Source organism: Microtus ochrogaster, chromosome 2, assembly GCF_000317375.1.
Source record: "Microtus ochrogaster isolate Prairie Vole_2 chromosome 2, MicOch1.0, whole genome shotgun sequence".
Taxonomy (NCBI): Eukaryota; Metazoa; Chordata; class Mammalia; order Rodentia; family Cricetidae; genus Microtus; species Microtus ochrogaster.
The window spans coordinates 43,260,378-43,282,956 of record NC_022010.1 but is presented as its reverse complement, the minus strand read 5'-3'; the positions used below and the strand labels follow the sequence as shown (position 1 = coordinate 43,282,956).

General features: G+C 43.8%; 2 protein-coding genes across 11 annotated transcripts in view; both read left to right on the top strand.

Moving 5' to 3' along the window:
* The window catches only part of Kalrn (kalirin RhoGEF kinase), a 609,827-nt gene extending 600,892 nt beyond the window's left edge, over nucleotides 1-8,935 (top strand). For all 9 annotated transcript variants that reach the window (XM_026785738.1, XM_026785749.1, XM_026785747.1 and 6 more), the window contains 2 exons: nucleotides 1,154-1,292; nucleotides 2,076-8,935. In XM_026785738.1, the coding sequence (XP_026641539.1) occupies nucleotides 1,154-1,292; nucleotides 2,076-2,621 (685 nt within the window). In that variant the 3' untranslated portion in view covers nucleotides 2,622-8,935. The remainder of the gene's footprint in view (nucleotides 1-1,153; nucleotides 1,293-2,075) is intronic.
* Nucleotides 8,936-10,650: 1,715 nt separating this feature from the next.
* Nucleotides 10,651-21,780, top strand: Umps (uridine monophosphate synthetase). 2 transcript variants are annotated; one of them, XM_005344872.1, is made up of 6 exons: nucleotides 10,651-10,884; nucleotides 13,678-13,831; nucleotides 15,806-16,477; nucleotides 18,018-18,193; nucleotides 19,238-19,352; nucleotides 21,208-21,780. In XM_005344872.1, the coding sequence occupies exons 1-6, from the start codon at nucleotides 10,729-10,731 to the stop codon at nucleotides 21,375-21,377; spliced, it is 1,443 nt and encodes a 480-aa protein (XP_005344929.1). In that variant the 5' UTR covers nucleotides 10,651-10,728; the 3' UTR covers nucleotides 21,378-21,780. The 2 variants fall into 2 exon arrangements, with proteins under 2 accessions (XP_005344929.1, XP_026644674.1); XM_026788873.1 differs by lacking the exons at nucleotides 10,651-10,884; nucleotides 13,678-13,831 and adding an exon at nucleotides 15,638-15,715.
* Nucleotides 21,781-22,579: the final 799 nt, after the last annotated feature.

Genomic DNA, 22,579 nt, shown 5'->3' with positions numbered 1-22,579 from the left:
TGTCACTGTCCTGTTGCTATTTCCACTTTAAAAGATGGTGTGCTTCAGGGAAGCCAAAATACAGAGAGATTAAATGATTATCTGCAGCCACCATCTGGGAAGTAGAAGAAGCAGACGTCACATTTGCACGCGACTGGCTCCACTTACCACTTTCCCAGGCAGTGGTTAGAACTTGGCCAGCTGTCCAGAAAGGCCAAGGAGTTAAGAAGAAATCAAATATGCCAAGGCAAAACTTACCCTCCTTCACATTTCTCCCATCTAAAAATGTCAAAAAGGAAAATACTTTTTAACATAGATGAGGCTCACTATAAGCACCAATTTTTCCCCCTCATCCTAACCTTAAAGCCAGTTAGACCTTAAAGTCAACATTCCGTAAGCAAGGTTCTAAGGATTTCTGGTGAGCTTAATACATTTGTAATGTGATTCATTCTATTCTTAACATGGCATTCACTTTGGGTTCTGAAATATGTGTGTAGTTAGTTAGTTTTAGGTTTTGGGTTTTTTTATTCTTTTACTCTGGGAAGTGCTACCACCCAGCTCCCAAATAATCACACAGAGACTTATTCTTTCTTATGAATGCCGGCCTTAGCTTGAGTTATTTCTAGCCAGCTTTTCTTAAATTATCCCATCTACCTTTTGTTTCTGGGATTTCACCTTTCTCTGTTCTATTTACCTTTCTTTCCTTCTTACTCTATGGCTGGCTGGGTGGCTGGGTGGCTGACCCCTGGCATCCTCTTCTCCTTCTTTTCTTGCCCCCCCCTTCTCTTTTTTTCCTTCTGTCTATTCTCTCTACCTAGCAACCCCACCTGTCCTTTCTCCTGCCTAGCTATGGGCCCTTCAGCTCTCTAGTAGACCAATCTGGTATTTTAAGCAGGCAAAGTAACACAGCTTCACAGAGTTAAACAAATGCAACTTAAAAGAATGCAACACATCTTTGCATCATTAAATATTCCACAGCATAAATCAATGTAACCCATCCTCAACTAATATCCCATGACGTGTGTGTGTGTGTGTGTGTGTGCGCGCGCGCGCGCGCGTGTGTGTTGTAATGCCAACCTCCATTAAGAGACATCTTAGAGCTTTTTAAGCTTTCTCCATGGGCCAATTCTCTGTCTCCTCCCAAGCAGCCTTTTACCAACCTCCTTGTTTTCAGGATGGATGATGGCCGACTCTTGGACTACCTTATGAATCATGATGAGCTGATGGAAGAGAAAGTAGCTTTCTATATCCGAGACATCATGGAAGCTCTGCAGTACCTCCATAACTGCAGGGTGGCACACTTGGATATAAAGGTATTGCGAAATCAGCACCTGCTGCAGCAAAATAGCAGAGGCTAACTTGAGGAATGTACAGTTGTATCTTTTTTTCTTTTTCCTTGGTTTGGTTTTTGTGTTGTTGTTGTTCTTTCAAGATAGGGTTTCTCTAGCCCTGGCCATCCTGAAACTCACTCTGTAGACCAGGATGGCCGTGAACTCAGAGATCTGCCTGCTTCTGCCTCCCAAGTTCTAAGATTAAAGGCGTCTGCCACCACTTACCAGAAAATTTTGTTTTTAACGAAAAGCTTCTGTTTTCTTAAAAGGCTATTTATTTTCTTGATTCATTACAAAAACAAAGGTTGGATAAGAAGGCATGCTATTCTGGAATAACGTGTGACTTGGTGGCAGAACACCTGCTCAGCATGCCTAAGGCCCTGGGTTGGATCCTTAACACTAGGGTGGGGAAGCATAGGCTGGGTGCAGGGGCTTAAACGTTTAAGCCCAGCAGTCAGGAGGCAGAGACTGTAGTAGATCTCTGTAAGTTCCAGGCCAGCCAGAAATACACAGTTAGCTCTGTACCCCTCCCCCAAAGGCACAATTTTCACTGCCAAACAACTTATCTAAAGTACCACCGAAACTCAGAGCTTAGCGAATTCAATGCCATGCTTTGAAGCCTCCTTTGCCTTTGCATAGGGAATATCCCACATGCACAAGCTTACTGAAGAACAGCAGAATCCTATTTAGCTAACAGAGTCCACCTGGTAGTCCGCAAAGACCTGATCTTGCCTCTTTTCTCCCTGCCTTCCTGGGTTTCTGTAGCCTGAAAACTTGCTCATTGACCTCCGGATCCCAGTACCTCGAGTGAAGCTCATCGACTTGGAAGATGCTGTCCAGATCTCAGGCCACTTCCACATCCACCATCTGCTGGGGAATCCGGAATTCGCTGCCCCAGAAGTGATCCAAGGCATCCCTGTCTCCCTGAGTACAGACATCTGGAGCATCGGGGTTCTGACGTATGTCATGCTTAGTGGGGTCTCCCCCTTCTTAGATGAGAGCAAAGAGGAGACCTGTATCAATGTGTGCAGGGTGGATTTCAGCTTCCCTCACGAGTACTTCTGTGGCGTGAGCAACGCTGCCAGGGATTTCATCAATGTCATCTTACAGGAAGACTTCCGGAGGCGGCCCACGGCAGCCACGTGCCTGCAGCATCCGTGGCTGCAGCCCCACAATGGCAGCTACTCCAAGATCCCCCTGGACACCTCCCGCCTGGCCTGCTTCATAGAGCGCCGCAAGCACCAGAACGACGTGCGGCCCATTCCCAATGTCAAGAGTTACATCGTCAATAGGGTGAACCAAGGGACCTAGCCATCCCCCAGCCCCTGAGGTTTCACATAGAAGTGCCATGTGAACCAAAGCAAGACTGAAAGTGTCTGTAAATAGCTGTGTTCATCATTTCACTCCATGTGGTTCTCTGGATTAAGAGGTGGTTCCCTTAAACCTTGTCTGTGGTTCCGCGGGGTCCGAGTGGCAGAAGAGTGACCCTAATCCCAGGAGCATTCCAGAAGGTTCTGCCGAAGAAGTAAACATGCAGAGCTGCAGGAAGTATTAAAGAGGAAGGGCAAGGCTGACAAGATAGTAGTCAGTAGAAAATGTTAATTGTACATTCCAAAATGGGTGGTTAAGTGGGCAAGCCGTCTACCACACCGTGAGGAGGATAGTCGGTTTCTGACTCCATTGAAAATTTACGCTAAAAGTTCTATTTAACAGAGATGTCAACTATTCTGCTTTAGATGGCTTAGATATAGTTTCTTAACAGGATACATATACACATACAGTATACTAGATCCCATTCAGGTTTCAGAGTTTTATAATATAGAGTTCTATATGAAATCAATCCTAGGTAACTTTGAGTGCTCCCGTTAAGACAGTAATTTATTTACCGAAGCATTGCATTATTTTGACTAAGCACAATTAGACGACAAGTTTTTTAGAGCATTTTATAAATCTTGTATAGAAATCTTTTATCAGAACCTGTGTATTAAGAGAAAGCAATGTGACCCTTTTGAGATCTGTGAATGAGATATTGTCCCCCTCCATCATGGGTTGTTTGAGTAAGAGAGGTTCTGTTTATCAAAAGTTCCCCCTGAACTCTCTGATCGCTCAGAGTTCTTCCTGTGGGAAAGCCGGGAAATAGGTCCAAATCTAGTAAGAGTTGGGGGGTTGTTTTTTATGTCCACACCAGGCCTGACGTAGGTAGATGGAAATCACGAGTCCATACAAAAGGGCACATAGAAACTTTTCCTACAGCTCCTGTGCACCACGTAGCAGTTCTTTCTGGTCACACAGCTGTAGAATACGGTTTCCTGAAAGTTAGCTTGCTTTATTCCTAACCCCTCATGAAGCTTCGGGGTGCTTACCAAAAGGAGGCAGCCATATAAGCCTTTTAAAGGCTAGTCCTAAGTCCTTTCTCAAGCCATGGAGCAAAGCCCGACCCAGCACTCTAACACAGCATGGGTTCTTAACTGGGATAGCAATACCTAACACCACACAGCCACCAACGTCTCTGGACTAAAAGGATTAACTGCATTCGAGGCCAATGCTGCTTTCTCCATACACAATTATTCACTGCCCGGTGCCCTCTGGAGGGAAAACAAATTAACCAGGGCACTTCATGGGTTTTGGTTTGGTTTTTTGTTTGTTTGTTGTTGTTTTTTTTTGTTGTTGTTGGAGGGGGTGGGGGAGTTTTTGTTACTTTGTGTTTGTACATGATCCACCCTTTGTTTTCTAGAGTGTGTTTTTAAAAATGTTTTTATGCAAATAATATTCTAAAAATATAACTCAAGTGTTTGTGTAAAGCAGGCTTCATGTCCTCGTGTCTCTCCTGCTAGAGGGATTGAGAACCCGAAATCGTGTAGCACAAAGTGCAATCGGAGAATCTGGGGAGGGAAAGGAAGCTGCAAAACTGTTTTAACTATTTCAAGAAGAAATGATGGGAACAGTCTGAACTTTTTGTATAAAAACACGTATTCCCATGATGGAAATAGAGAATTAAAATACTCATTTTTCCACCCACCCCCATTGGTTTCAAAGCCAAATTACTCATCACCCACCCTCCATCTCATCTCATCTCATCCAAGATTATAGAGTAATAAATTAGTGGAAAGCAAAAGCAATAAGATTAGCTAGTACCTAGTACTTTGGGGATTAACCAAATATGTGGAAACCGACTCTGACTGTATAGTTTCCTGGTCTTCGGGTGGCCCTGGGTCATCAAGCCTCACTCCCACAGAGCTTGCTAACCCTCCACATTCTTCACCTAAACCATGATGTATACACACATATAAAAGCATATGCTATGGTATTTAAAACATGCTTACTAAAGTCTTTATGATGAAGTGTAGCATGAGGGAGGAAGGCCTGGGCCCAGAGGGCTTGCTGTGGGATAAAGTGCAGCCTCTGAGGACTCCAGAGACCCAAAAAGTGACATGGCCAGGTCTGTTCTGTCCATTATGGCTGCCTTGAGAGAGGGGCTTCTTGTGGCGTCACTTAGGATTGTTATGACTGGCTGAGTTTCTGCTAGGGAGGAAAAGAGCCCAGGACAGTGACGTTCAGATGCCACAGAAAGGCCATATTGAACGCACGTTGTGAGGTGACAGAATGCTAGGCAGAGCCAAAGTTTTCACAGCACGCTTGTGTCAGGGTTGGGGTGGTCCAGATGTGGAGCTGCATGAAGTCGTCTCGAGTACACAGGGAAGACAGGAAAGGATGAGGGGCAGCCCAAATACAGCCGTTAGAACAGGGCAAGTGTCAGCGAGGTCGTGAGAGAGAGAGGGGACACACTTTCTATTTGAGGACTGAAATGAACAGGGAGGTCCCTAGCCACAAAAGCACCTGGTCCCTCCAACAGGGAACAAGATGGTTTCTGCTCAATAATTCTCCCTAACAAGCTGGGAATTAGGAACAATCCCATTGAGGGGGCTAGGAAATAAAGAAGAACCGGGAGCCCCGCTCCTGCACCTGTTTTGGCAGGGTGGTTTGTTACTAAGAAGAGGGGAGAGGAGAGAAAATCTCCCACCCCTACCACCATCCCAGTTGTTCTTACTGAGTGAACTGCCAGCCCCCAGGTTCCTCGTCTGGCGTGTATTCATCATTTTTAGCTCCTTGGTTTTATGTTAAAAGGGTGGGGTACAGAGTGATGGGAAAGATCAGGGCCAACCCACGATCCTGATGAGAAATCTAATAATGTGTTGCGCCTTTTACATTCGCTTCAAATGAAGCAGATTTCTCTCCACTTAGACCTGAATGTGGTAAAAACTGCTAAGAACAACTTTGTGATGTGTGATGTATCCTGCAGGTCTCTCCCAGCCACTGTCAACCTGAGTGGGGGTGGAGGAGGCCGAGGGGAAAGCTGGCCTCCCAGCTTTGTGCTTTGCAAAGCCTTTACAGATAGTAGTGCCTTTTGGAGGGGCGGTGGGGAGTGAAGACATCCGATTGCATTTGGATTTGCTGATGCTGCAGTATTTTTTCCTTAGGTTTAAGATATCTTTTAAGCGAAAACATCTGAATGTAGGGCGGGACCAGGTGTTTTTGAGTACCGATCTCAGCTATCCCAAATTTCGTTCTTTCTTGTTTCTGCCCCATGTTCCCATTGATAAGATAGAATTTGGGGAGATGGAGAGAGAACATTCATCTCTTAAGAATGTTGAGGAAGATGTCCTAGCTGACACATCTATAAAATATTTTTGATTTCCTTAAAGTGCTACACACTGCCAGTGGTAGAATTTTATTAACAATAACTTTGAACATTCCAGTTTCCCACAGTCTTATCTTCAGATTCCATTTACAAACTCACGAGGTTAAACGCTGTCGATTGCTTTTTATTGGAAGTTCCAGGTGCTCCTCGTCTACATGTTATTTGGTCTCATTTTATAATCTCCACCCTTTAAGAGCTTCTCTACAGAAAAGATTAGGAGAGCTGCTGAGGACATGAAGGTCCATAAGCCGTTTTCTCCAGTATTTCTTATGGTAGACATGAGAATCTGACGCCTTCCAAGACAGCCAGCCCTTCCCTCTCTTCCCAAGCTATATAGAAAAACTGTGTGAAGAACCCAAACAGTTACTTTCCTCACCGGGAGGGCAGATGTGAGGATCGAACACCCTCCCATGTCCCAATTTGTTTCTTTAGAGTCTCACAAGAATCTTCTAGAAAAGGCAAGTGGTTTGCAAGGGGGTAGGGAGAAGATGGATGGGACTTAGAGAAGGAGAGCTTAGGCTCTGGGCTTTCGAGACTAATCTTCTCTCGTTGCCAAACCTCCATGCCTGGGAGTCACTCGTTACTTTCTTTTTTCATGACTATCTGGAAGAACTTGGAAAAAATGTATCTGTGAAAATATGAGGGAGAAAATGCGATACAAAGTAAACAGTGGTTATTTTTCTATGTTAAATGAAACTCTCTCCTCTAGTCCCAAGAGAGGGGAAATACACTGAACACAAAGGGTCTCTGTAGTAGGCATGGTACCCGCACATCACCTCCTACGGCAGCCCATGAATTGTACTGGGTGAGTTTTGAGGAATGTAGACCGTGCTCCTTTGTTGCCTGGGTAACATTCCAATGGAGTCTGGATGAGGCAAGCATCTACAAGCTTTCGAGAGATTTATTTGTAAAAAGCACCTCATGAGTTTTCTTTTCTATTTAAAAACCTAAATACCTTTAGGGGAGGAATTATTACAGCCAGGATAGGCTAAAGGCAAAGCTCACATGGAGTTCGCCAACAGAAAAGAAGGTACTATGATAGTCATTTTCTGAAAACCACAAGGCTCTCATCATCATTCATTCTAAAGAGCTCAGAGGGGCTGGAATTTGTCCAGAAACTTAGATGCTTTGATAGGAAATGTTTTTCATGAAAAATCTATATGGAAATAGAGTACAGAAATATTATATGGCCACATTTTTTTATGAAAGACATTTTCTCTTATTTTTTAATATAGGTTGAAGTTATAGGAGAATATAGTCATTCTACTACAGTGCTTTAATCTTTAAAAGATATTAATTAAAAGCCTAAAATTAGCGCTCCTAGGCTATTGTCTTTTCTTATCAGTCTGTTTGTTAAGAAATTCCAAACTGTGGTCAGGTTTCGTTTTTATCCAAATGACCAACCTAACAGTTTAGTCAGATAAACCTCCTTCAGCGAACGGGGAAGAGCAAGAAAACATGTAAATAGCAAGTCTTGGAATTCCTGAGAATTAATTTAACCAAGCCAATTTGCCAGTCCAGGGAGAGGAGGTTTTCCCGCTTCCATTAAGAACTAAGTTCGAATCCTGGAGTCCCTGGAGACCATTACTGTGACCTCAAAGACCGTGGCTATGAACCTGAAGTTAACAAAGCATTTGTCTTCTCCTACTAACTTAAGCCATAACTATCACCTCCGTGTTCAATTTCTTTTGTTTTTATTTTTTTACCCCTGGTGCTTTTACTTCTGTTTCTGCCAAACTTCAGACTACTGTGAGGAAGTAAAAAAAAACTGGAAAAGGGACAAACAGGAAGACTGTGAAAAACTAAACACACCCTTGAGAATGCTATTTATGCAGAGAATAGCAGCAGTTAAGGGCAAACTGTTGGCAAATATGGATATATGTACATCTGTACATGTATATAGTGTATAATATGTATGTATATGTGATTGCTCATATGCAGAAATCTATCCATTTGCAGGCAGCCCAGGTGGGTCAGTTTTTCTACTGGAAAACCATTTAGGACCATTCAAAACCATTAGGGATAAGATGTGGAGAAGTCTATTCACATGGGGACTAATTTGATGTCTTTCGAAGTCCATATGGCCAAACGAACAAATTATGAAACACATTGGGACCATTATTTATGTGATTCTGTTTACTCAGAATTCTATATTTGAATTCGTGTGTGTGTGTGTGGTTTGTTTTTGTTGTTGTTTTATTTTTGCTGTTGTTGTTTTGAGGCAAGGTCCCTCTGTGTAGTCCTGGCTATCCTGGAACTCACTCTGTAGGCCAGGCTGGCCAGAGACCTTCCTGCCTCTGCCTCCCAAGTGCTGAGATTAAAGGCATACACCATCATGCCCAACCTATATTTGAATTTTAATATCTGATTTGCAAACCGTGCCCACACTTCATGGTTTTGAGTGATCCCTTCCCCCAAAGTCTTTTGGGAATTTGTGGTGGGTTCCTCTGGCCATTCAGCTAAAAGGCCTTATTCATAAGCGGACAGGTTTCCCCATAGGGACCATTACACATATACATATAAGTACCTGCTTCCACCAGGCTTGTGACAGTTGATTCAAAATCACTCCGCAGTATTGGTAAATAGCTCTATATTTTCAAGGTGCAGAAGAATTCCACAGCCTTAATTATTTCAGTGTCTTGCTGGTCTGCCTTAAGTGTATCTTCTGGGGTTTGGGGTTTTGGTTGTTTTATTATTTTAAATCTTCCTGCAGTTATTCATTTTGTATGTACACAATGTTGTTTTGTAAAGGTAGGTTGTAAATATTTTATTTGTAAGTCGGGTCCCTTCCGTGTAATGTTGTAAAGTGCCGACCTGCTGTCTTGTTATGATTACTGCAGTACACGTTATAAGTTGTGGATGAAGTTTCAAAATGTACATTTCACATGTTATGCATTCCTATAAATATAATATACTGAAGATACTATTTTTAGTCTCCTCCCCCTTAAAAATCTTATTGTATCTATTTCTGTGTGTGTGTGTGTGTGTGTGTGTGTGTGTGTTTGAGCCACAGTGTCTGTGTGTGTGAGAAGACAATCTATAGGAGCTGATTCTCTCCACCATGTGGGTCCAGGATATGGAACTCAGGTCATCAGGCTTGGTAACAAGTCCCTTCGCCCACCGAGCCAGCTCACTGGCTCTTGACTTTTTTTTTCTAACTAAAACTCCTGTCCTTTGCCCCCTCCCCCTCCCCCCCCCCGAGGAATTTTTCTCTCTCTTCTTCCCAAATATTTGAAAGCTTTTGGGAAACTTTAAAAAAAAATCCCGTTAGTAAACCAGCAAGATTGCCCAACAGACAACAATGCTTGTTGCCAAGGCTGAGAACCTGAGTTTGATCCACAGGACTGCACAGTGAAGGAGAGAACGGCCTCCCGCTGGATCGCACAGGTTTATGCCTGCTGGCAGGAGTCCAACCATCTGGGAGGACCCACATAGGCCTGATTAGGCTTTCAAAGGCTCCCTGTGCCGCACAGGTGGGGAGGAGGTGACGCTACGGTTCTCTGTCAATTAGCAGCACCCAAAGGTGAAACGTGCTTTGATTTGGCAATAAGAACACAATGTTTTAATATTTGAAGTCTATTTAATCAAGGCTTTACTGCCCTCGACAGTTGTTTCTCAAGTCGAAACTATGTGTTTTACAAATGTGATGGTGAACGCCATTAATCCCAGCACTCAGGAGATAGAGAAGGCAGATGGACCTCTGTGAGTTTGAGGACAGTCTGGTCTACATAGTAAAGTGTAGTCCAGCTGAGACCACACAGGGAAACCTTGTTTCAAACACAAAACAAACACAGGAATATATAGATTTTCACACTGGCAGTTCAGCAAAATCTCTTTAAAAAAAAAAACGAAGACTACAGAAATTAAATCTCAGAATTGGTTTGATAAGTACCATTGGGGGTATTTTCATTAAAATAAGACAAATATAGTCAAGGAAATTTTATATTATTATACTATAATTATTTATTATTATTATTATTATTATTATTATTATTTTTGATAGAGTCTCACTAGTCACTCAGGTCAGCCTTGAACTTGCAATCTTCCTGCTTCAGGTTCTTAAGTAGCTAGGGCTACAGGACTGCACCACCATAGCCAGCGAAGGGATTTGTAAACCAATTATGTTTGGGTTTTCGAACTGCCCAACATTATTCTTCCAGACAGCCTGACACTGTCAGTTCATCCTCCCTAGCCCCCTTGCCACCCGTCTTTATCCTGAGTACTTCAGATGGTGTAAGGGTTGAATAAGCAGTTTCTTTGCCAGCACCAGAGTGTACAATGATCTGCTTTATATTTAGCTCTATGTGCAAATATCTGTGCAACTCTCCCACGCCAGCAGTTGTGAAGTTAATTCAAGAAGAGTCACAAGCACTGTCATAGCGAACTTTTTCTGGAAGAATTTAGGGAAGTGGTGGCTAACAACAATAAGATAATTGCTATAATACTTATGGTAAGAGAATGACTCAAGGAAACGCCAAGCTTAAAAAAATTAATTAAAAAAATTTAAAAACCAGCAGGGCCTACAGACTCCCTTCGGAGAAGCTAAGCAGCAATCCAGCTTGCAGATATTAAAAGCACAGCGCCCCAACCAGGAAGCAGCTAGCACAAGCACAGACCCCCGCAGTCCAGGCCGGAAAGGGCGGCGGAAAAGGCGGGGCTTCTGGGTGACGTCACGGACCCCGAGCTGCTGGGCTTCCAGAGCGAACTGAGCGCGCGGGAATGGCGGTCGCCAGCGAAGCTCTGGGCCTCTTGGTCACCGAGCTGTACGACGTGCAGGCTTTCAAGTTCGGGAGCTTTGTGCTCAAGAGCGGGCTCACCTCCCCTGTCTACATCGACCTGCGGGGCATCGTGTCCCGCCCGCGACTCCTCAGTCAGGTGCCAGCCCAGAGGGACAGGATGGCTCCGGGTGGCGGGAAAGGAGAACGGGAGGTGGCGGGTGTGGCCGGAGTTGGGGGACGAGGGAGAACCCACGGACCAGGCAGGCAGACCCACCCTCCTGCTGGTCTGGAGAGTCAGTGGAGGAGCACGGAAGCCGGCAGCCGTCGGTCGGGCTCTTGGGGACCTTGTTCTTGACCGACCCATGCGACACGTGTTTTGCGGGAGTCGGAAAATGCTGTGGGGCTCTGACAGGCGGAGAAGTTCTTGAGTGAGTTCTGTGTACCTAACCCCCAGAAAGTGAGAATTGGGGGGGGGGAGGAAAGGGCGGGCGGGTGGAGAAATTAGTAGCTGCCGAAGGATTCAATTTAGTAGTATATGGCCAGTAGCAAGAAATTAAAGCCACATGGTGGATGCCAGGAGGGCAGATTTTTTATTTAATGTATTTATTTGGTTGCTAGGGGTAAACTGCACACGTTAGAGTTTTCTAACCCGGTGCTTCTCAAACCGTGAACGGGTTATATATGAGTCGCCGCAACGTCGGCGGTCAAATAATGCATTTCTAGCGTAACAAGCCGCCCGCTGATCTGCAGATGTCCTCTGAGTAGATGGGTGGAAGTGTTGCTACTCACTTCGTGTGAAGATTGAGTACCGTGAAGACTATATTAGGTTTATTTATTGCATGTGTGTGTGCGCGGGCGTGCACGGGCCGTGGTACTCTTGTGAGGGTCAGAAACAAGGAGTGTGTTCTCTCCCTGTGTCGTGAGGGCTGAGAGATTAAATTCAGGTGGTCGGGCTAGGCAGAAAACAGCTGTGCTGGATGAGTCCATTTGCCTACCAGGATTGTTAAGATAGCACTGAGGAGCTGGAGGCAGTCCTGGAACTCTGTAGACCTGGCTCGGCTCAAAATCACCGAGGTCCATCCGTCTGTCTCTGCTTTCTGAGTGCTGGGGTTAAAGGCATGTACCACCACTGTCCGGCCGTTCAGGAATCTTGAAATGGTGTGTCTCATTGGTGCAGAGAAACCGTATTACCGAGAACTTTCTCATGAGCATTTTAAGTTTAAAAGAAGTTTATGTGTATAGGTGTTCTCGGTATGTTCGCCCCCCAGAAAAGTAATAGATTGTATGCATGCTTCTAACTTCCTGATAATAAATAATAATTGATGTACTCATAAACAGTCGGAGGAAAATGATATTTATCTGACTAAAAGAGAAATTTCCAAAATTTCCTATACTCCATGATTGCAGACTTAGGTTTTAGGTATTTGCCCAAACAAATGATAGTGCCAGAGAATCTCTAGCAGACTTAAGATCGTGAGTTGTTGTTTTTTTGTTTTTTTTTTTTAACTTGGTACGCTTAAATTTCAATTAAGCCGGGCAGTGGCACATGCCTTTAATCCCAGCAATTGGGAGGCAGAGTTAGGCAGATCTCTGTGAGTTCAAGGCCAGCCTGGTCTACATAGTGAGCCCATGCAGCCAGGACTGTTTCACAGAGAAACCCTGTCTTGAAACACAAAGCAACAACAAAAAATTTCAATTAATGTAAATATAAATCAGTTTAGTTTCATGTATAGAAGCATGACAGATCAGTAAAAGCCCACAGGAGGAAATATGTATTGCATATTATTGCATGTAATATTTCTGTGTACAAAGTGAAATTGGGGGGGGGAGCATTAAATTTTCAGTTTTCATAATCTATCTAGCATTTGTGTGCGTGCTTGTGTGTTAGTGGGGATCAGGTCCTGGGTTGTGAGTAACCAGGCCAGGTGTGGACTACCCACACCTGCCGCCTTCCCACATTCATTATAGGTAATGAAAACATTCTCTATATCTTCTGGATTTTAGTACTAGAAATTGCACACTTTGCAACTTAAAAATGATGACAGAATTTTAAAAACACAAGAAAGAAGCACGTGGGAGGTTGAGGCAGGGAAATCAACTTGAGTTTAGGTCCAGTTTTGAGAATCTACAAAACACACAGCTGCTCATTCCCCCAAGTGTAAGTGATGGATAGCATAAGAATAAAATATTGTGAAAAGCTAACTTGGTTTATGAACAGCTCTAAGATAGTGTTGGATGGGAGGATGCATTCTGAAATTAAGACGTTGATTTGGTCGGGTGTGGTGGCGCTTGAGTTTAATACCAGCAGCTCTTGGGAGGCAGAGGCAGACGGCTCTCTGAGATGGAGGCCAGCTTGGTCCACACAGTCCAGGGCAGCTAGAGCTGCACAGAGAAACCCTGTCTTGAAATCCCCTCCCCCATATGAATGGTTTATGTAGAAAAGACAAAATGTATTTCACTCAGTAGGCTCTATACTTAGGAAAGTGTTCATTGAAGGCTTCTTTCAGAAAATAGAACCAGCTGTGCTTTTAGAGAGTCAAGGCAAAATGGGAGTCTGGGAAGTGTCCTTGGTCTTCAGGTCAGCCACATCACGTTGCCCTCAGAGGTCATCCTGAATCTAGCTGAATGGGTTCATGTTTATGTTTGCATGCCAGGTTTCGAGATTATTGTGATGGGTCTAAATCAGTTGCTTAATATCTTCTCTCCTGAGCTAAGATACTCAGTGAATTGTTACAATTAGTCTACTTATATCTTAGGATTTGATTTAAAAAAAAAAAAAACTCCCTGGGGGCTTTATTTCCATCTCTATTGTTAGGCTATTGCACAACTCAAATAGCATTCTAAGAGGTAAGAGTGGAAGTTTGTGTGTTCTCTGTCGTCATGCTGCTATGTGCACATATAGCATTCTAAGTAGTAGTAATAATGGGAAGTTTGTGTTCCTTTTTTACAGGTTGCAGACATTTTATTCCAAACGGCAAAAAATGCAGAGATCAGTTTTGACAGTGTGTGTGGAGTTCCTTACACAGCGTTGCCACTAGCTACAGTTATCTGTTCAACCAATCAGATTCCCATGCTCATCAGAAGGAAAGAAACAAAGGATTATGGTAAAAGGAAAATAGCATAAGCCTCAAGTTAATGTGTAACCTGCTAGGGGTTTGTTCTCTTTCGGGCCGGTGATTACTAGAGCTCCTCAGAGGCCTGATGACGTCCTTCCTGTAGTAATTCTGAAAAGCTTTGTGTTGACTGGGGAGAGTGCTTGGTGAACCCTGACCTTTGTATTGGCCCTTCCCTCATCAGCAAAATGTTGTAAGAACACGTACTTCTAGGTATATTTATATTTAAATGCATGCAGTCGTGAAGAAGATTTCTCTTAGGAAACTCAGACCCCTTGGGAACATATTTTTTGTTGGGGTCCATAACAGTAGAGTATCAAGTAGTTTACTTTAAAATCTGAAAAATCAACCTAAAAATATCAGGACTGGAGTTGATACTTAATGATATTCAAAAATTAATGGGATTTTTGCTTGTTTATATTGATTTGGTAATACTTTGTTAGTTTTAAAAGACATCTTTTAAGATAAACTGTAGTATCAGATTTGCTTCTAAAATTGTGAGAGTTGCTGGGCGGTGGTGGCGCACGCCTTTAATCCCAGCACTTGGGAGGCAGAGGCAGTCGGATCTCTGTGAGTTCGAGACCAGCCTGCTCTACAGAGCTAGTTCCAGGACAGGCTCCAAAACCACAGAGAAACCCTGTCTCGAAAAACCAAAAAAATAAAAAAATAAAATTGTGAGAGTTGAGAGAGATAGCTCACCAGGTAGAGGAACCTGCAGCTAACTCTGGTGACCCGAGTATGGGCGCTGGGTCCCATGCGGGAAGGAGAGAACCACTGCTGCAGGTCCCTTGACCTCCACACATGTGCCCCACACAGCTTTGTGAGGGGAAGGAATGAGGGTGTACTTATTAGCCATGGGTTAAGTGGTGACTTTCTGATTCTATTTTAAAGCTAAAAACAAATTAACTGCCCATGAGGAATGTATCTGTTTCCTCCTGTGTTCACAAAACTGCAAGTATTCTGTCTTATGTCAGTCTTAGACTTAGTGAAACCTGCCATTTGTCAAGAAAGGGTGAGGAGAAAAGAAATGGGAATGATGGGAAAAAAATGATTCCCATGCTTATTTTGTTTCAAAATAATAGGGAGTAGAAAATATAAAATTGAGTGTCAAAAATGAACATGAAGCCAAGAAGAGCCCGAGTTACTTAACAATTTGTGGATTATAGTGGGGCTTAAGGGTAGAGAAGTCTCATTATATAATTGTGGTTATGGTGTCCAAAAAGTGGTGAAATGTTTCCCATCTAAATTAGTTTGAGTGTTTTGCCTGTGTGAGTGTATGCATATGCTGCCAGCAGAGGCTAAATGGGAGTATTAGATTCCCTGGAACCGCAGTTACAAATAGTTGTGAGCAGTTGTGTGGGTACTGGGAACCAAACCAGGTTCTCTGTAAGAGCAGTCCGTGTTCTTAACCACTGGGCCATCTCCTTGGCCCCTATTTTGTTTGTTTGAGGCAGGGTTTCACCAGACGCGTGAACCACACACCCACACCCACACCCACACCCACACCCCTGGCTGACCGCGTGCTGATGGTAAGGCTCTAGCAGCCCTTTCGAGTATGAACATAATAGGCATGTGCCACACCTGACTTTAAATTGCCAGTTGATCATGAGTGATAAACTTGTAATCAATATTGATGGGAAAGAATGATTTTATTGATGATACTGACTTATTCTCTTCTTCATTATAAGTGGTCTTTAAGAAATTCCTCGTTTGTTCAGAAAAATGATTTTATTTACATTGTAAGATAACTGTCAGTTTTACTGTAACATTCTCTATAGAATTGGTAATTTGGAGATACAGAGGATACTGAATGAAGCAGTGTGGCACACTGAAAAATCAACAGAAAGTAACTTATTTAAAGAATTGTAACTCTTTGTAAGTACACAGTAAGCGTAAGCCCAGATATGTCTTGAGATAGCTGAAACATTTTACATATTTCTTTCAACTGAAACTTTTCCGTTTCAGGTACCAAGCGTCTTGTAGAAGGAGAGATTAATCCGGGGCAAACCTGCCTGATCATTGAGGATGTCGTCACCAGTGGGGCCAGTGTTTTGGAAACTGTTGAAGTTCTTCAGAAGGAGGGCCTGAAGGTGACTGATGCCATTGTGCTGCTAGACCGTGAGCAGGGTGGCAAGGACAAGCTGCAGGCTCGCGGGATCCGTCTCCACTCTGTGTGCACGTTGTCTGAAATGCTGGAGATTCTCGAGCAGCAGAAAAAAATTGATGCTGAGATGGTTGGGAGCGTGAAGAGGTTTATTCAGGAGAATGTTTTCGCAGCAGCTAATCAGAATGGCGTTCCCCCTCCTGAGAAGAAAGCATGCAAAGAACTCAGCTTTGGTGCTCGAGCAGAGCTGCCCGGGGTCCACCCACTTGCCTCAAAACTTCTCAGGCTTATGCAGAAGAAGGAGAGCAATCTGTGTCTGTCTGCTGATGTATCAGAGGCCAGAGAGCTGCTGCAGCTAGCAGATACCTTGGGGCCCAGCATCTGCATGCTCAAAACTCACGTTGATATTCTGAATGATTTTACTCTGGATGTAATGGAGGAGTTGGCAGCTCTGGCAAAACGCCATGACTTCTTAATATTTGAAGACAGAAAGTTTGCTGATATAGGAAACACAGTAAAAAAGCAGTATGAAGGTAAGTGTGTTCAGAAATTCAGTATAGACTGGCCACGGGGGAGAAGGCGAATTGGCTCTGGGGAGTCAGCAGTGGAGCAAGCTGGCAAAGTTGCAGTCGAATCCAGGCAGTGAGGTGACACCTTCAACATTGCTTCTTTCCCTCTCTCGGCTGTGTTCTCCATTCTGCTTTCTCTGTTGACTTGTTTCTCAGGCAGGGAATTTTACTCTACCTCTGGGTGTAAACTCCAGTATTAGCTGCCCTGGGGAATACTCCTGCTCCTGCAAGGCCAAAGTTCAAATCTTTTTAGCCATCTTGGACTAAATTCCCTGTCAGTTCCCTTTAAATAAAAAAAAAATTAAAAAAAAAAAAAACTGGGTGAACTGCTGTTGGACGGGTATGTGTTAGTTCTGGGCAGGCAAAACAAGATTTGGCCCAGCTAAAAATTGCCAATATAGGAAAGGATGGAAAAGTAATATTTTTTGCAGCATAAAGTGTTAGTACACTTTTATTTTTTAGATATCAGACAGGCAGAGCAGCTTATGGCCTGGGAAATGCTTAATCCTATACCTGTTTTCACTGTTTACTTCTGCTCTTAAAAACAGGCTGGCCGGGCTGGAGAGATGGCTCAGAGGTTAAGAGCACTGATTGCTCTTCCAGAGGTCCTGAGTTCAATTTCCAGCAACCACATGATGGCTCATAACCATCTGTAATGAGATCTGGCACCCTCTTCTGGTGTATGGGCATACATGGAATGTTGTATACATAATAAAACAAAAAAAAAAAACAAACAGGCTGGCCAGTGGTGGCACACACCTTTCATCCCAGCACTCAGGAGGCTGTGAGTTCGAGGCCAGCCTGGTCTATAGCTGAGTTCTAGGACAGGCTCCAAAGCTGCACAGAGAAACCCTATCTCAAAAAAAAAACAAAAAATGTGTGCAGTTGCCTCTTAAGATTGGAAAAGCCAAGGAACCTGTAGAGGGTAAAGTTGCTGAGAAATCTCTCTAGAGTGAAAATTTCATCTTCAAGAGAATTTGAGGGTGTCACTATGCTTGTACTCTGGGAATGTCTACCTTCATAGAACTTCTAATGGCATAAGCTTTATTGGTAGTCACAAGCTTCAATCTACAAAGAAGAAACAGCCCATCAGCGTAAACCAGGACAGCAGCAAGAATTTTTCCTGACCTCTCACCCAGCTGTCAGGTGGCAGCTGCATAGTACAGACGGAGCTACAGATGGGTCCACTGAGTCAACTCTTTAGCTTTTTATAGTTGGTTGGGCAAAGGGTTATAGATTTATGTTTGAAAATTAGCAAATATCTTTTTTTGTTTGGTTGGTTTTGTTTTTTGAGACAGGATTTCTTTGTAATAGTCTTGGCTGTCTTGGAACTCTTTGTAGACCAGGCTGGCCTAGAGTTCAGAGAGATTCACCTGCCTCTGCCTCCCAAGTGCTGGGATTAAAGGTGTACACAACTGCCTGGCTAAGAAATTTAACTATTGCAAGCAATTACTTCATTTTTGTCCTTTCAATCACAGCAAATATCTTTTTTATTCCTTCTTAGGTGGCATCTTTAAAATAGCTTCCTGGGCAGATGTAGTAAATGCCCATGTGGTGCCAGGCTCAGGCGTTGTGAAAGGCTTGCAGGAAGTGGGCCTGCCTTTACATCGAGCATGCCTGCTGATTGCGGAAATGAGCTCTGCCGGCTCCTTGGCCACTGGGAACTACACCAAAGCAGCAGTAAGTGACGGTGTGGGGTGAGTGGAGAGCGCGTCTGTGTGCTGCATGTTCTAGGGCAAGAGAAGACCTTCATTGAAGGTCTGACCTCTCATGCCCACCTCGATTCAGCTATTCTGACAGTTTCTTAACATCAGTTGGATTGAACTCTTTGATCTTGTAGCGGGTAAAGGGTTTGAATTGTACTACAGACAATTGAGACATCTCTACCTGTGCTTGTCTTTTCATCTTGAGGCAGAATTGAAGATGGTTGAATTGTAGATTGCTCTTCCCATTTTCCTATGGTAATTTTATAGTTCTATAGTCATCTAGAAAGTAGATAAATGATATTTATAGTTGAAGGAACACAGTAACACTTTGATTACATGTACAGTATATTCCTGGTACCAACAGAAGCCAGTAGAGGGCATTAAGTTCCCTGGAACTGAAGAGACAGGTGGTTATGATCCGCCGTGTGGGTGCTGAGAATGGAATGTGGGTCCTCCGGAAGAGCAGCAACCGGACCTCTTAACTGCTGAGCCATCAATCCAGCCCGCTATGGGAAAGTTAAAAAACCACCCTCAATAAGTACTGGCTTCCCAGGTCTTGAAAGTAAATAAAAGGTCTGGGAGTGAGGTCTGTCTCAAGAACAAGCTGTCCCTTGCTGGTGGTAATAGCTGGCGGCAAGGCTGACTTTGGTCATTGCCTGAGACTCTCACAATCAGAAAGCCAGACCCGCTGTACCTGTGAGCAATTGGTATGGGAATGAGGCGGCCAGTGAAGAGCAGGGGCTAAAGAGGGAAAGTGCTGGAAGGGCGTTGCTTAGGAAGAAATAGCTACATCTTCAAGAGCTGTGGTGAAATACACCTCGTATCCTTGGAAACAGGCGAATCTCCAGGCAGTTTACACCTAAGAATTACAGCATCTTGTTTGATGCACATACTGTGGAAGTTCTGCTCTTTTCAAGCGTGGTTTTTTGGCAGGAGGGGTCATCTCTAGGACCTTTTTACATGGGCTGATTTTTCTGTTACTGTGTTCTTGTAATACTGCCTATTACATCCCATGTAGGTTGGGATGGCTGAGGAGCACTGTGGATTTGTGATTGGCTTTATATCCGGCTCCCGAGTGAGCATGAAACCAGAGTTTCTTCACTTTACCCCCGGAGTTCAATTAGAAACAGGAGGTAAGTTTGCTCACTAGTTATGGCAGAGTAAAGGGCTATGCTGTGATGTTGTTGTCTTAGTCTAGAACAATGAGCGAGCCCTTTGGCCTGTACTGTATTTGTAAGACATCTTGCAATTTAATTTTAGAAAGTTACTTGGCCCTGGAACTTGAAGAGAGCTGCCTAACTCTGCCTCCAAGTGCTTGAACTAAAGGCATGTGGCACCATGCTGACCAGAAACCTGGTATATTAGGTTAGCATTTCCTAGTTGGTGCTCTGAGTATGCTGCCTGTTCCGTGTTCCAGCACGTCTGGAAAACCTTGGCTAGGGGCTGGAGAGATGGCTCAGAGGTTAAGAGCACTGATTGCTCTTCCAGAGGTCCTGAGTTCAATTCCCAGCAACCACATGGTGGCTCATAACCATCTATAATGAGATCTGGTGCCCTCTTCTGGCATACAAACATACATGGAAGGAATCTTGTATACATAATAAATAAATCTTAAAGAAAAGAAAACCTTGGCTAAACAGACAATTGTCGGCAGCTTTGATGTGCCAGTGCCTGGCTATGGCTCCTAAATTCTCAGCAGTCTCAAATGTAGTTGTAAAGGAGCAAGCTAGGGTGTAAGGGCTGGATGTAATTCTCAGAGTGTGTGCTTCGCTGCCATGAGGCTATGGGCTTAGTTTCCAGCACCTCACCCCTGCCTGCCAACAAAAAATGTAACTGTACTGTAGGACACAGTATATGGGTTTAGTTTTGAAGGAGGTACAGGGGGGTTGGTTATTTACTCAGCTGCTAGAGTGCTTGCCTAGCTCACACAAGTTCTGGGGTTCATCCCTCATAAACCAGCTCTGGTGTTTGTTTCCTAGTTACAAATGGAACACGACATCAAAACCTTCTGTTGTAAGTGAATGTAGTTTACCACCAGGGGGCGCCTTTGTATTTGAATCCCTTCTACATCATTTTAGATAGTATTTAACATTAGGGAAAAGCACTGCCTTTTGCTTTGAGTTAAACACTCATAGAGAGGGAGTCAGAAGAAAACTAGTGAATGCAGATGCATGCACACGACATCTGTGGAGCAGATAGCCCCCCACAGAGTAAGTGACCTTGGAAGTAAACAACTCAGAACTTTTTAAAGTCTTTAAAGTCTTTGCATTCTCTCAACCCTTCCATTCTAGTGTCTTTATACAGGATCTCTCTTTATCTGGAACTGCCTCCCAAGTGCTGGGACTAAAAGTGTGCACTACCACACCCTCTGAGTGTGTAGGCCACTAGTCCCAGCTGACTAAAGTGGGGCCTTGCATGTACTAGGTTTTACTGTTTGTGAAACAGTTTTGAAGTATCACTTCAGTAAGTAGGAAGCAGCACCCTTGGAGGGAAAAATAGTAAAGCCGGCTAAACTACTTTAATCTCTTCTGGATCTGTGGAGTGGAGGGATGATAGTCCTGACTTTTAGTCAGCGGGAGAGGCATTGAGATGGCGTGCACGGCACCTCACGAAGCCAGCCGCATTTGACTGCTGTGTCAGCGCCTGCGATTCTGATTCTTTCACCATATCGCATGTTAGCATAGGCTTTCAGGAATCAAAAGCATCAAAACCCATTTAACGTAACATTTCTAGAACAACAGAAATTAATAAATCTAATCAGGTTTGGTGACAAATGTTTTTAATACCAGCACTAGGATTTCTGAGTTCAGTGCCAGCGCAAAGGATTAGGGTCTGAGACCTTGGGATTGTAGCAGAAAGGGTTATTATGAATAGTAAGGTGTATGGCAGTAAATGTTCAATGGATTTCCTTAATATCTTGGACTGACCCAGTGAGTCCCATTACTTCCTGAGTTTGCATTATGGTAAATGGTTTTTGTTTTTCTACAGGGGATCACCTCGGCCAACAGTACAATAGTCCTCAAGAAGTGATTGGCAAACGGGGTTCTGATGTCATCATTGTAGGCCGGGGAATACTTGCAGCATCTAACCGGCTAGAAGCAGCTGAGGTGTACAGAAAAGCTGCCTGGGAAGCTTATTTGGGTAGGCTTGCTGTTTAATAAGATGCTGAAGACGACTGGTGTTCTCAAAGCAACAGTGCCTTACAGTGCTCTGGGTTCTGCACAGAGCCAATGAGAGACTCTGGAACTATCATATCATGGTCTTTACGTGTAATCACTGCCTTGGTACTGTAATAAGCTCTTTGTAAAGCTTGCTTTTGTCGAGACTGGTATTTGTTGGGCAGCCACCACCTTTCTGATTCCCTTACCCTTTCAGAGTTAAGGTACAAGCCTAAATTGAGGTCCTGACGTTTCACGTCCACACATATGCACGGTTCCAGAGCGATCTTTCAGTTCATTCCTAGGAAACCAGGTCACAACTAATTGTGTGTTTTTGCTCTTTTGGGGGGCCTGCCACCCAACTCCCAAATAAATCACATGGAGGGTTATTCTTAGTTATGAATGCCCGGTCTCAGCTTGTTTCTTGCCAGCTTTTCTTAAATTATCCCAACTATCTTTTGCTTCTGGGCTTGTATCTTTCTTATTCTGTATACCTTTCCTCCTTACTCGCTGGGTGGCTGGCCCCCGATGTCCTCTCAGATTTCTCCTATTTATAATCTCTGCCTGCCAGCCCTGCCTATCCTTGCTCCTGCCTTGCTATATTGGCCATTCATCTCTGTATTAGGACCATTAGGTGTTTTAGACAGGCACAGTAACACAGCTTCACAGAGTGAAACAAAAGTTAGACACCTGGAAATAATAGTCCCCAACATCTAATGTTAGCTAGCTGCTTACCTCGTTCAGTACCATGGGGCTCATCCTTCTCAGCGGTCAGTGTAGAAAGCCCCAGCTTCCTCTTCATCTGGAGGCAGACTGCTGCACCTAGGAATAGCAGTTCCCCACCGTCATTAATGTGGACTGGAGGCTCATAATGGCTCAGTGGTTACGAGCACTGTTGCTCTTCTAGAGGGTCAGCATTCGGGCCATCTGTAACTCCACTTCCAGGGGATCCAATTTCCCCTTGCTTTGGCTCCACATAAATGTATAAAAACTTTTCTTTAAATTAGTCTTTGCCGGTGCTAAAAGGGAGAATTTTTAGTACAGGGGTGTGCCCATTGCAGATAGAATTCACAGCCTCCCCCTTCTCCAGATAAACTTGAGCCATTTCCCCCTTTAGTTCACGTTTTTTTTTTAATATTTATCTATTTATTTATTATGTATACAATATTCTGTCTTGTGTGTCTGCCTGCAGGTCAGAAGAG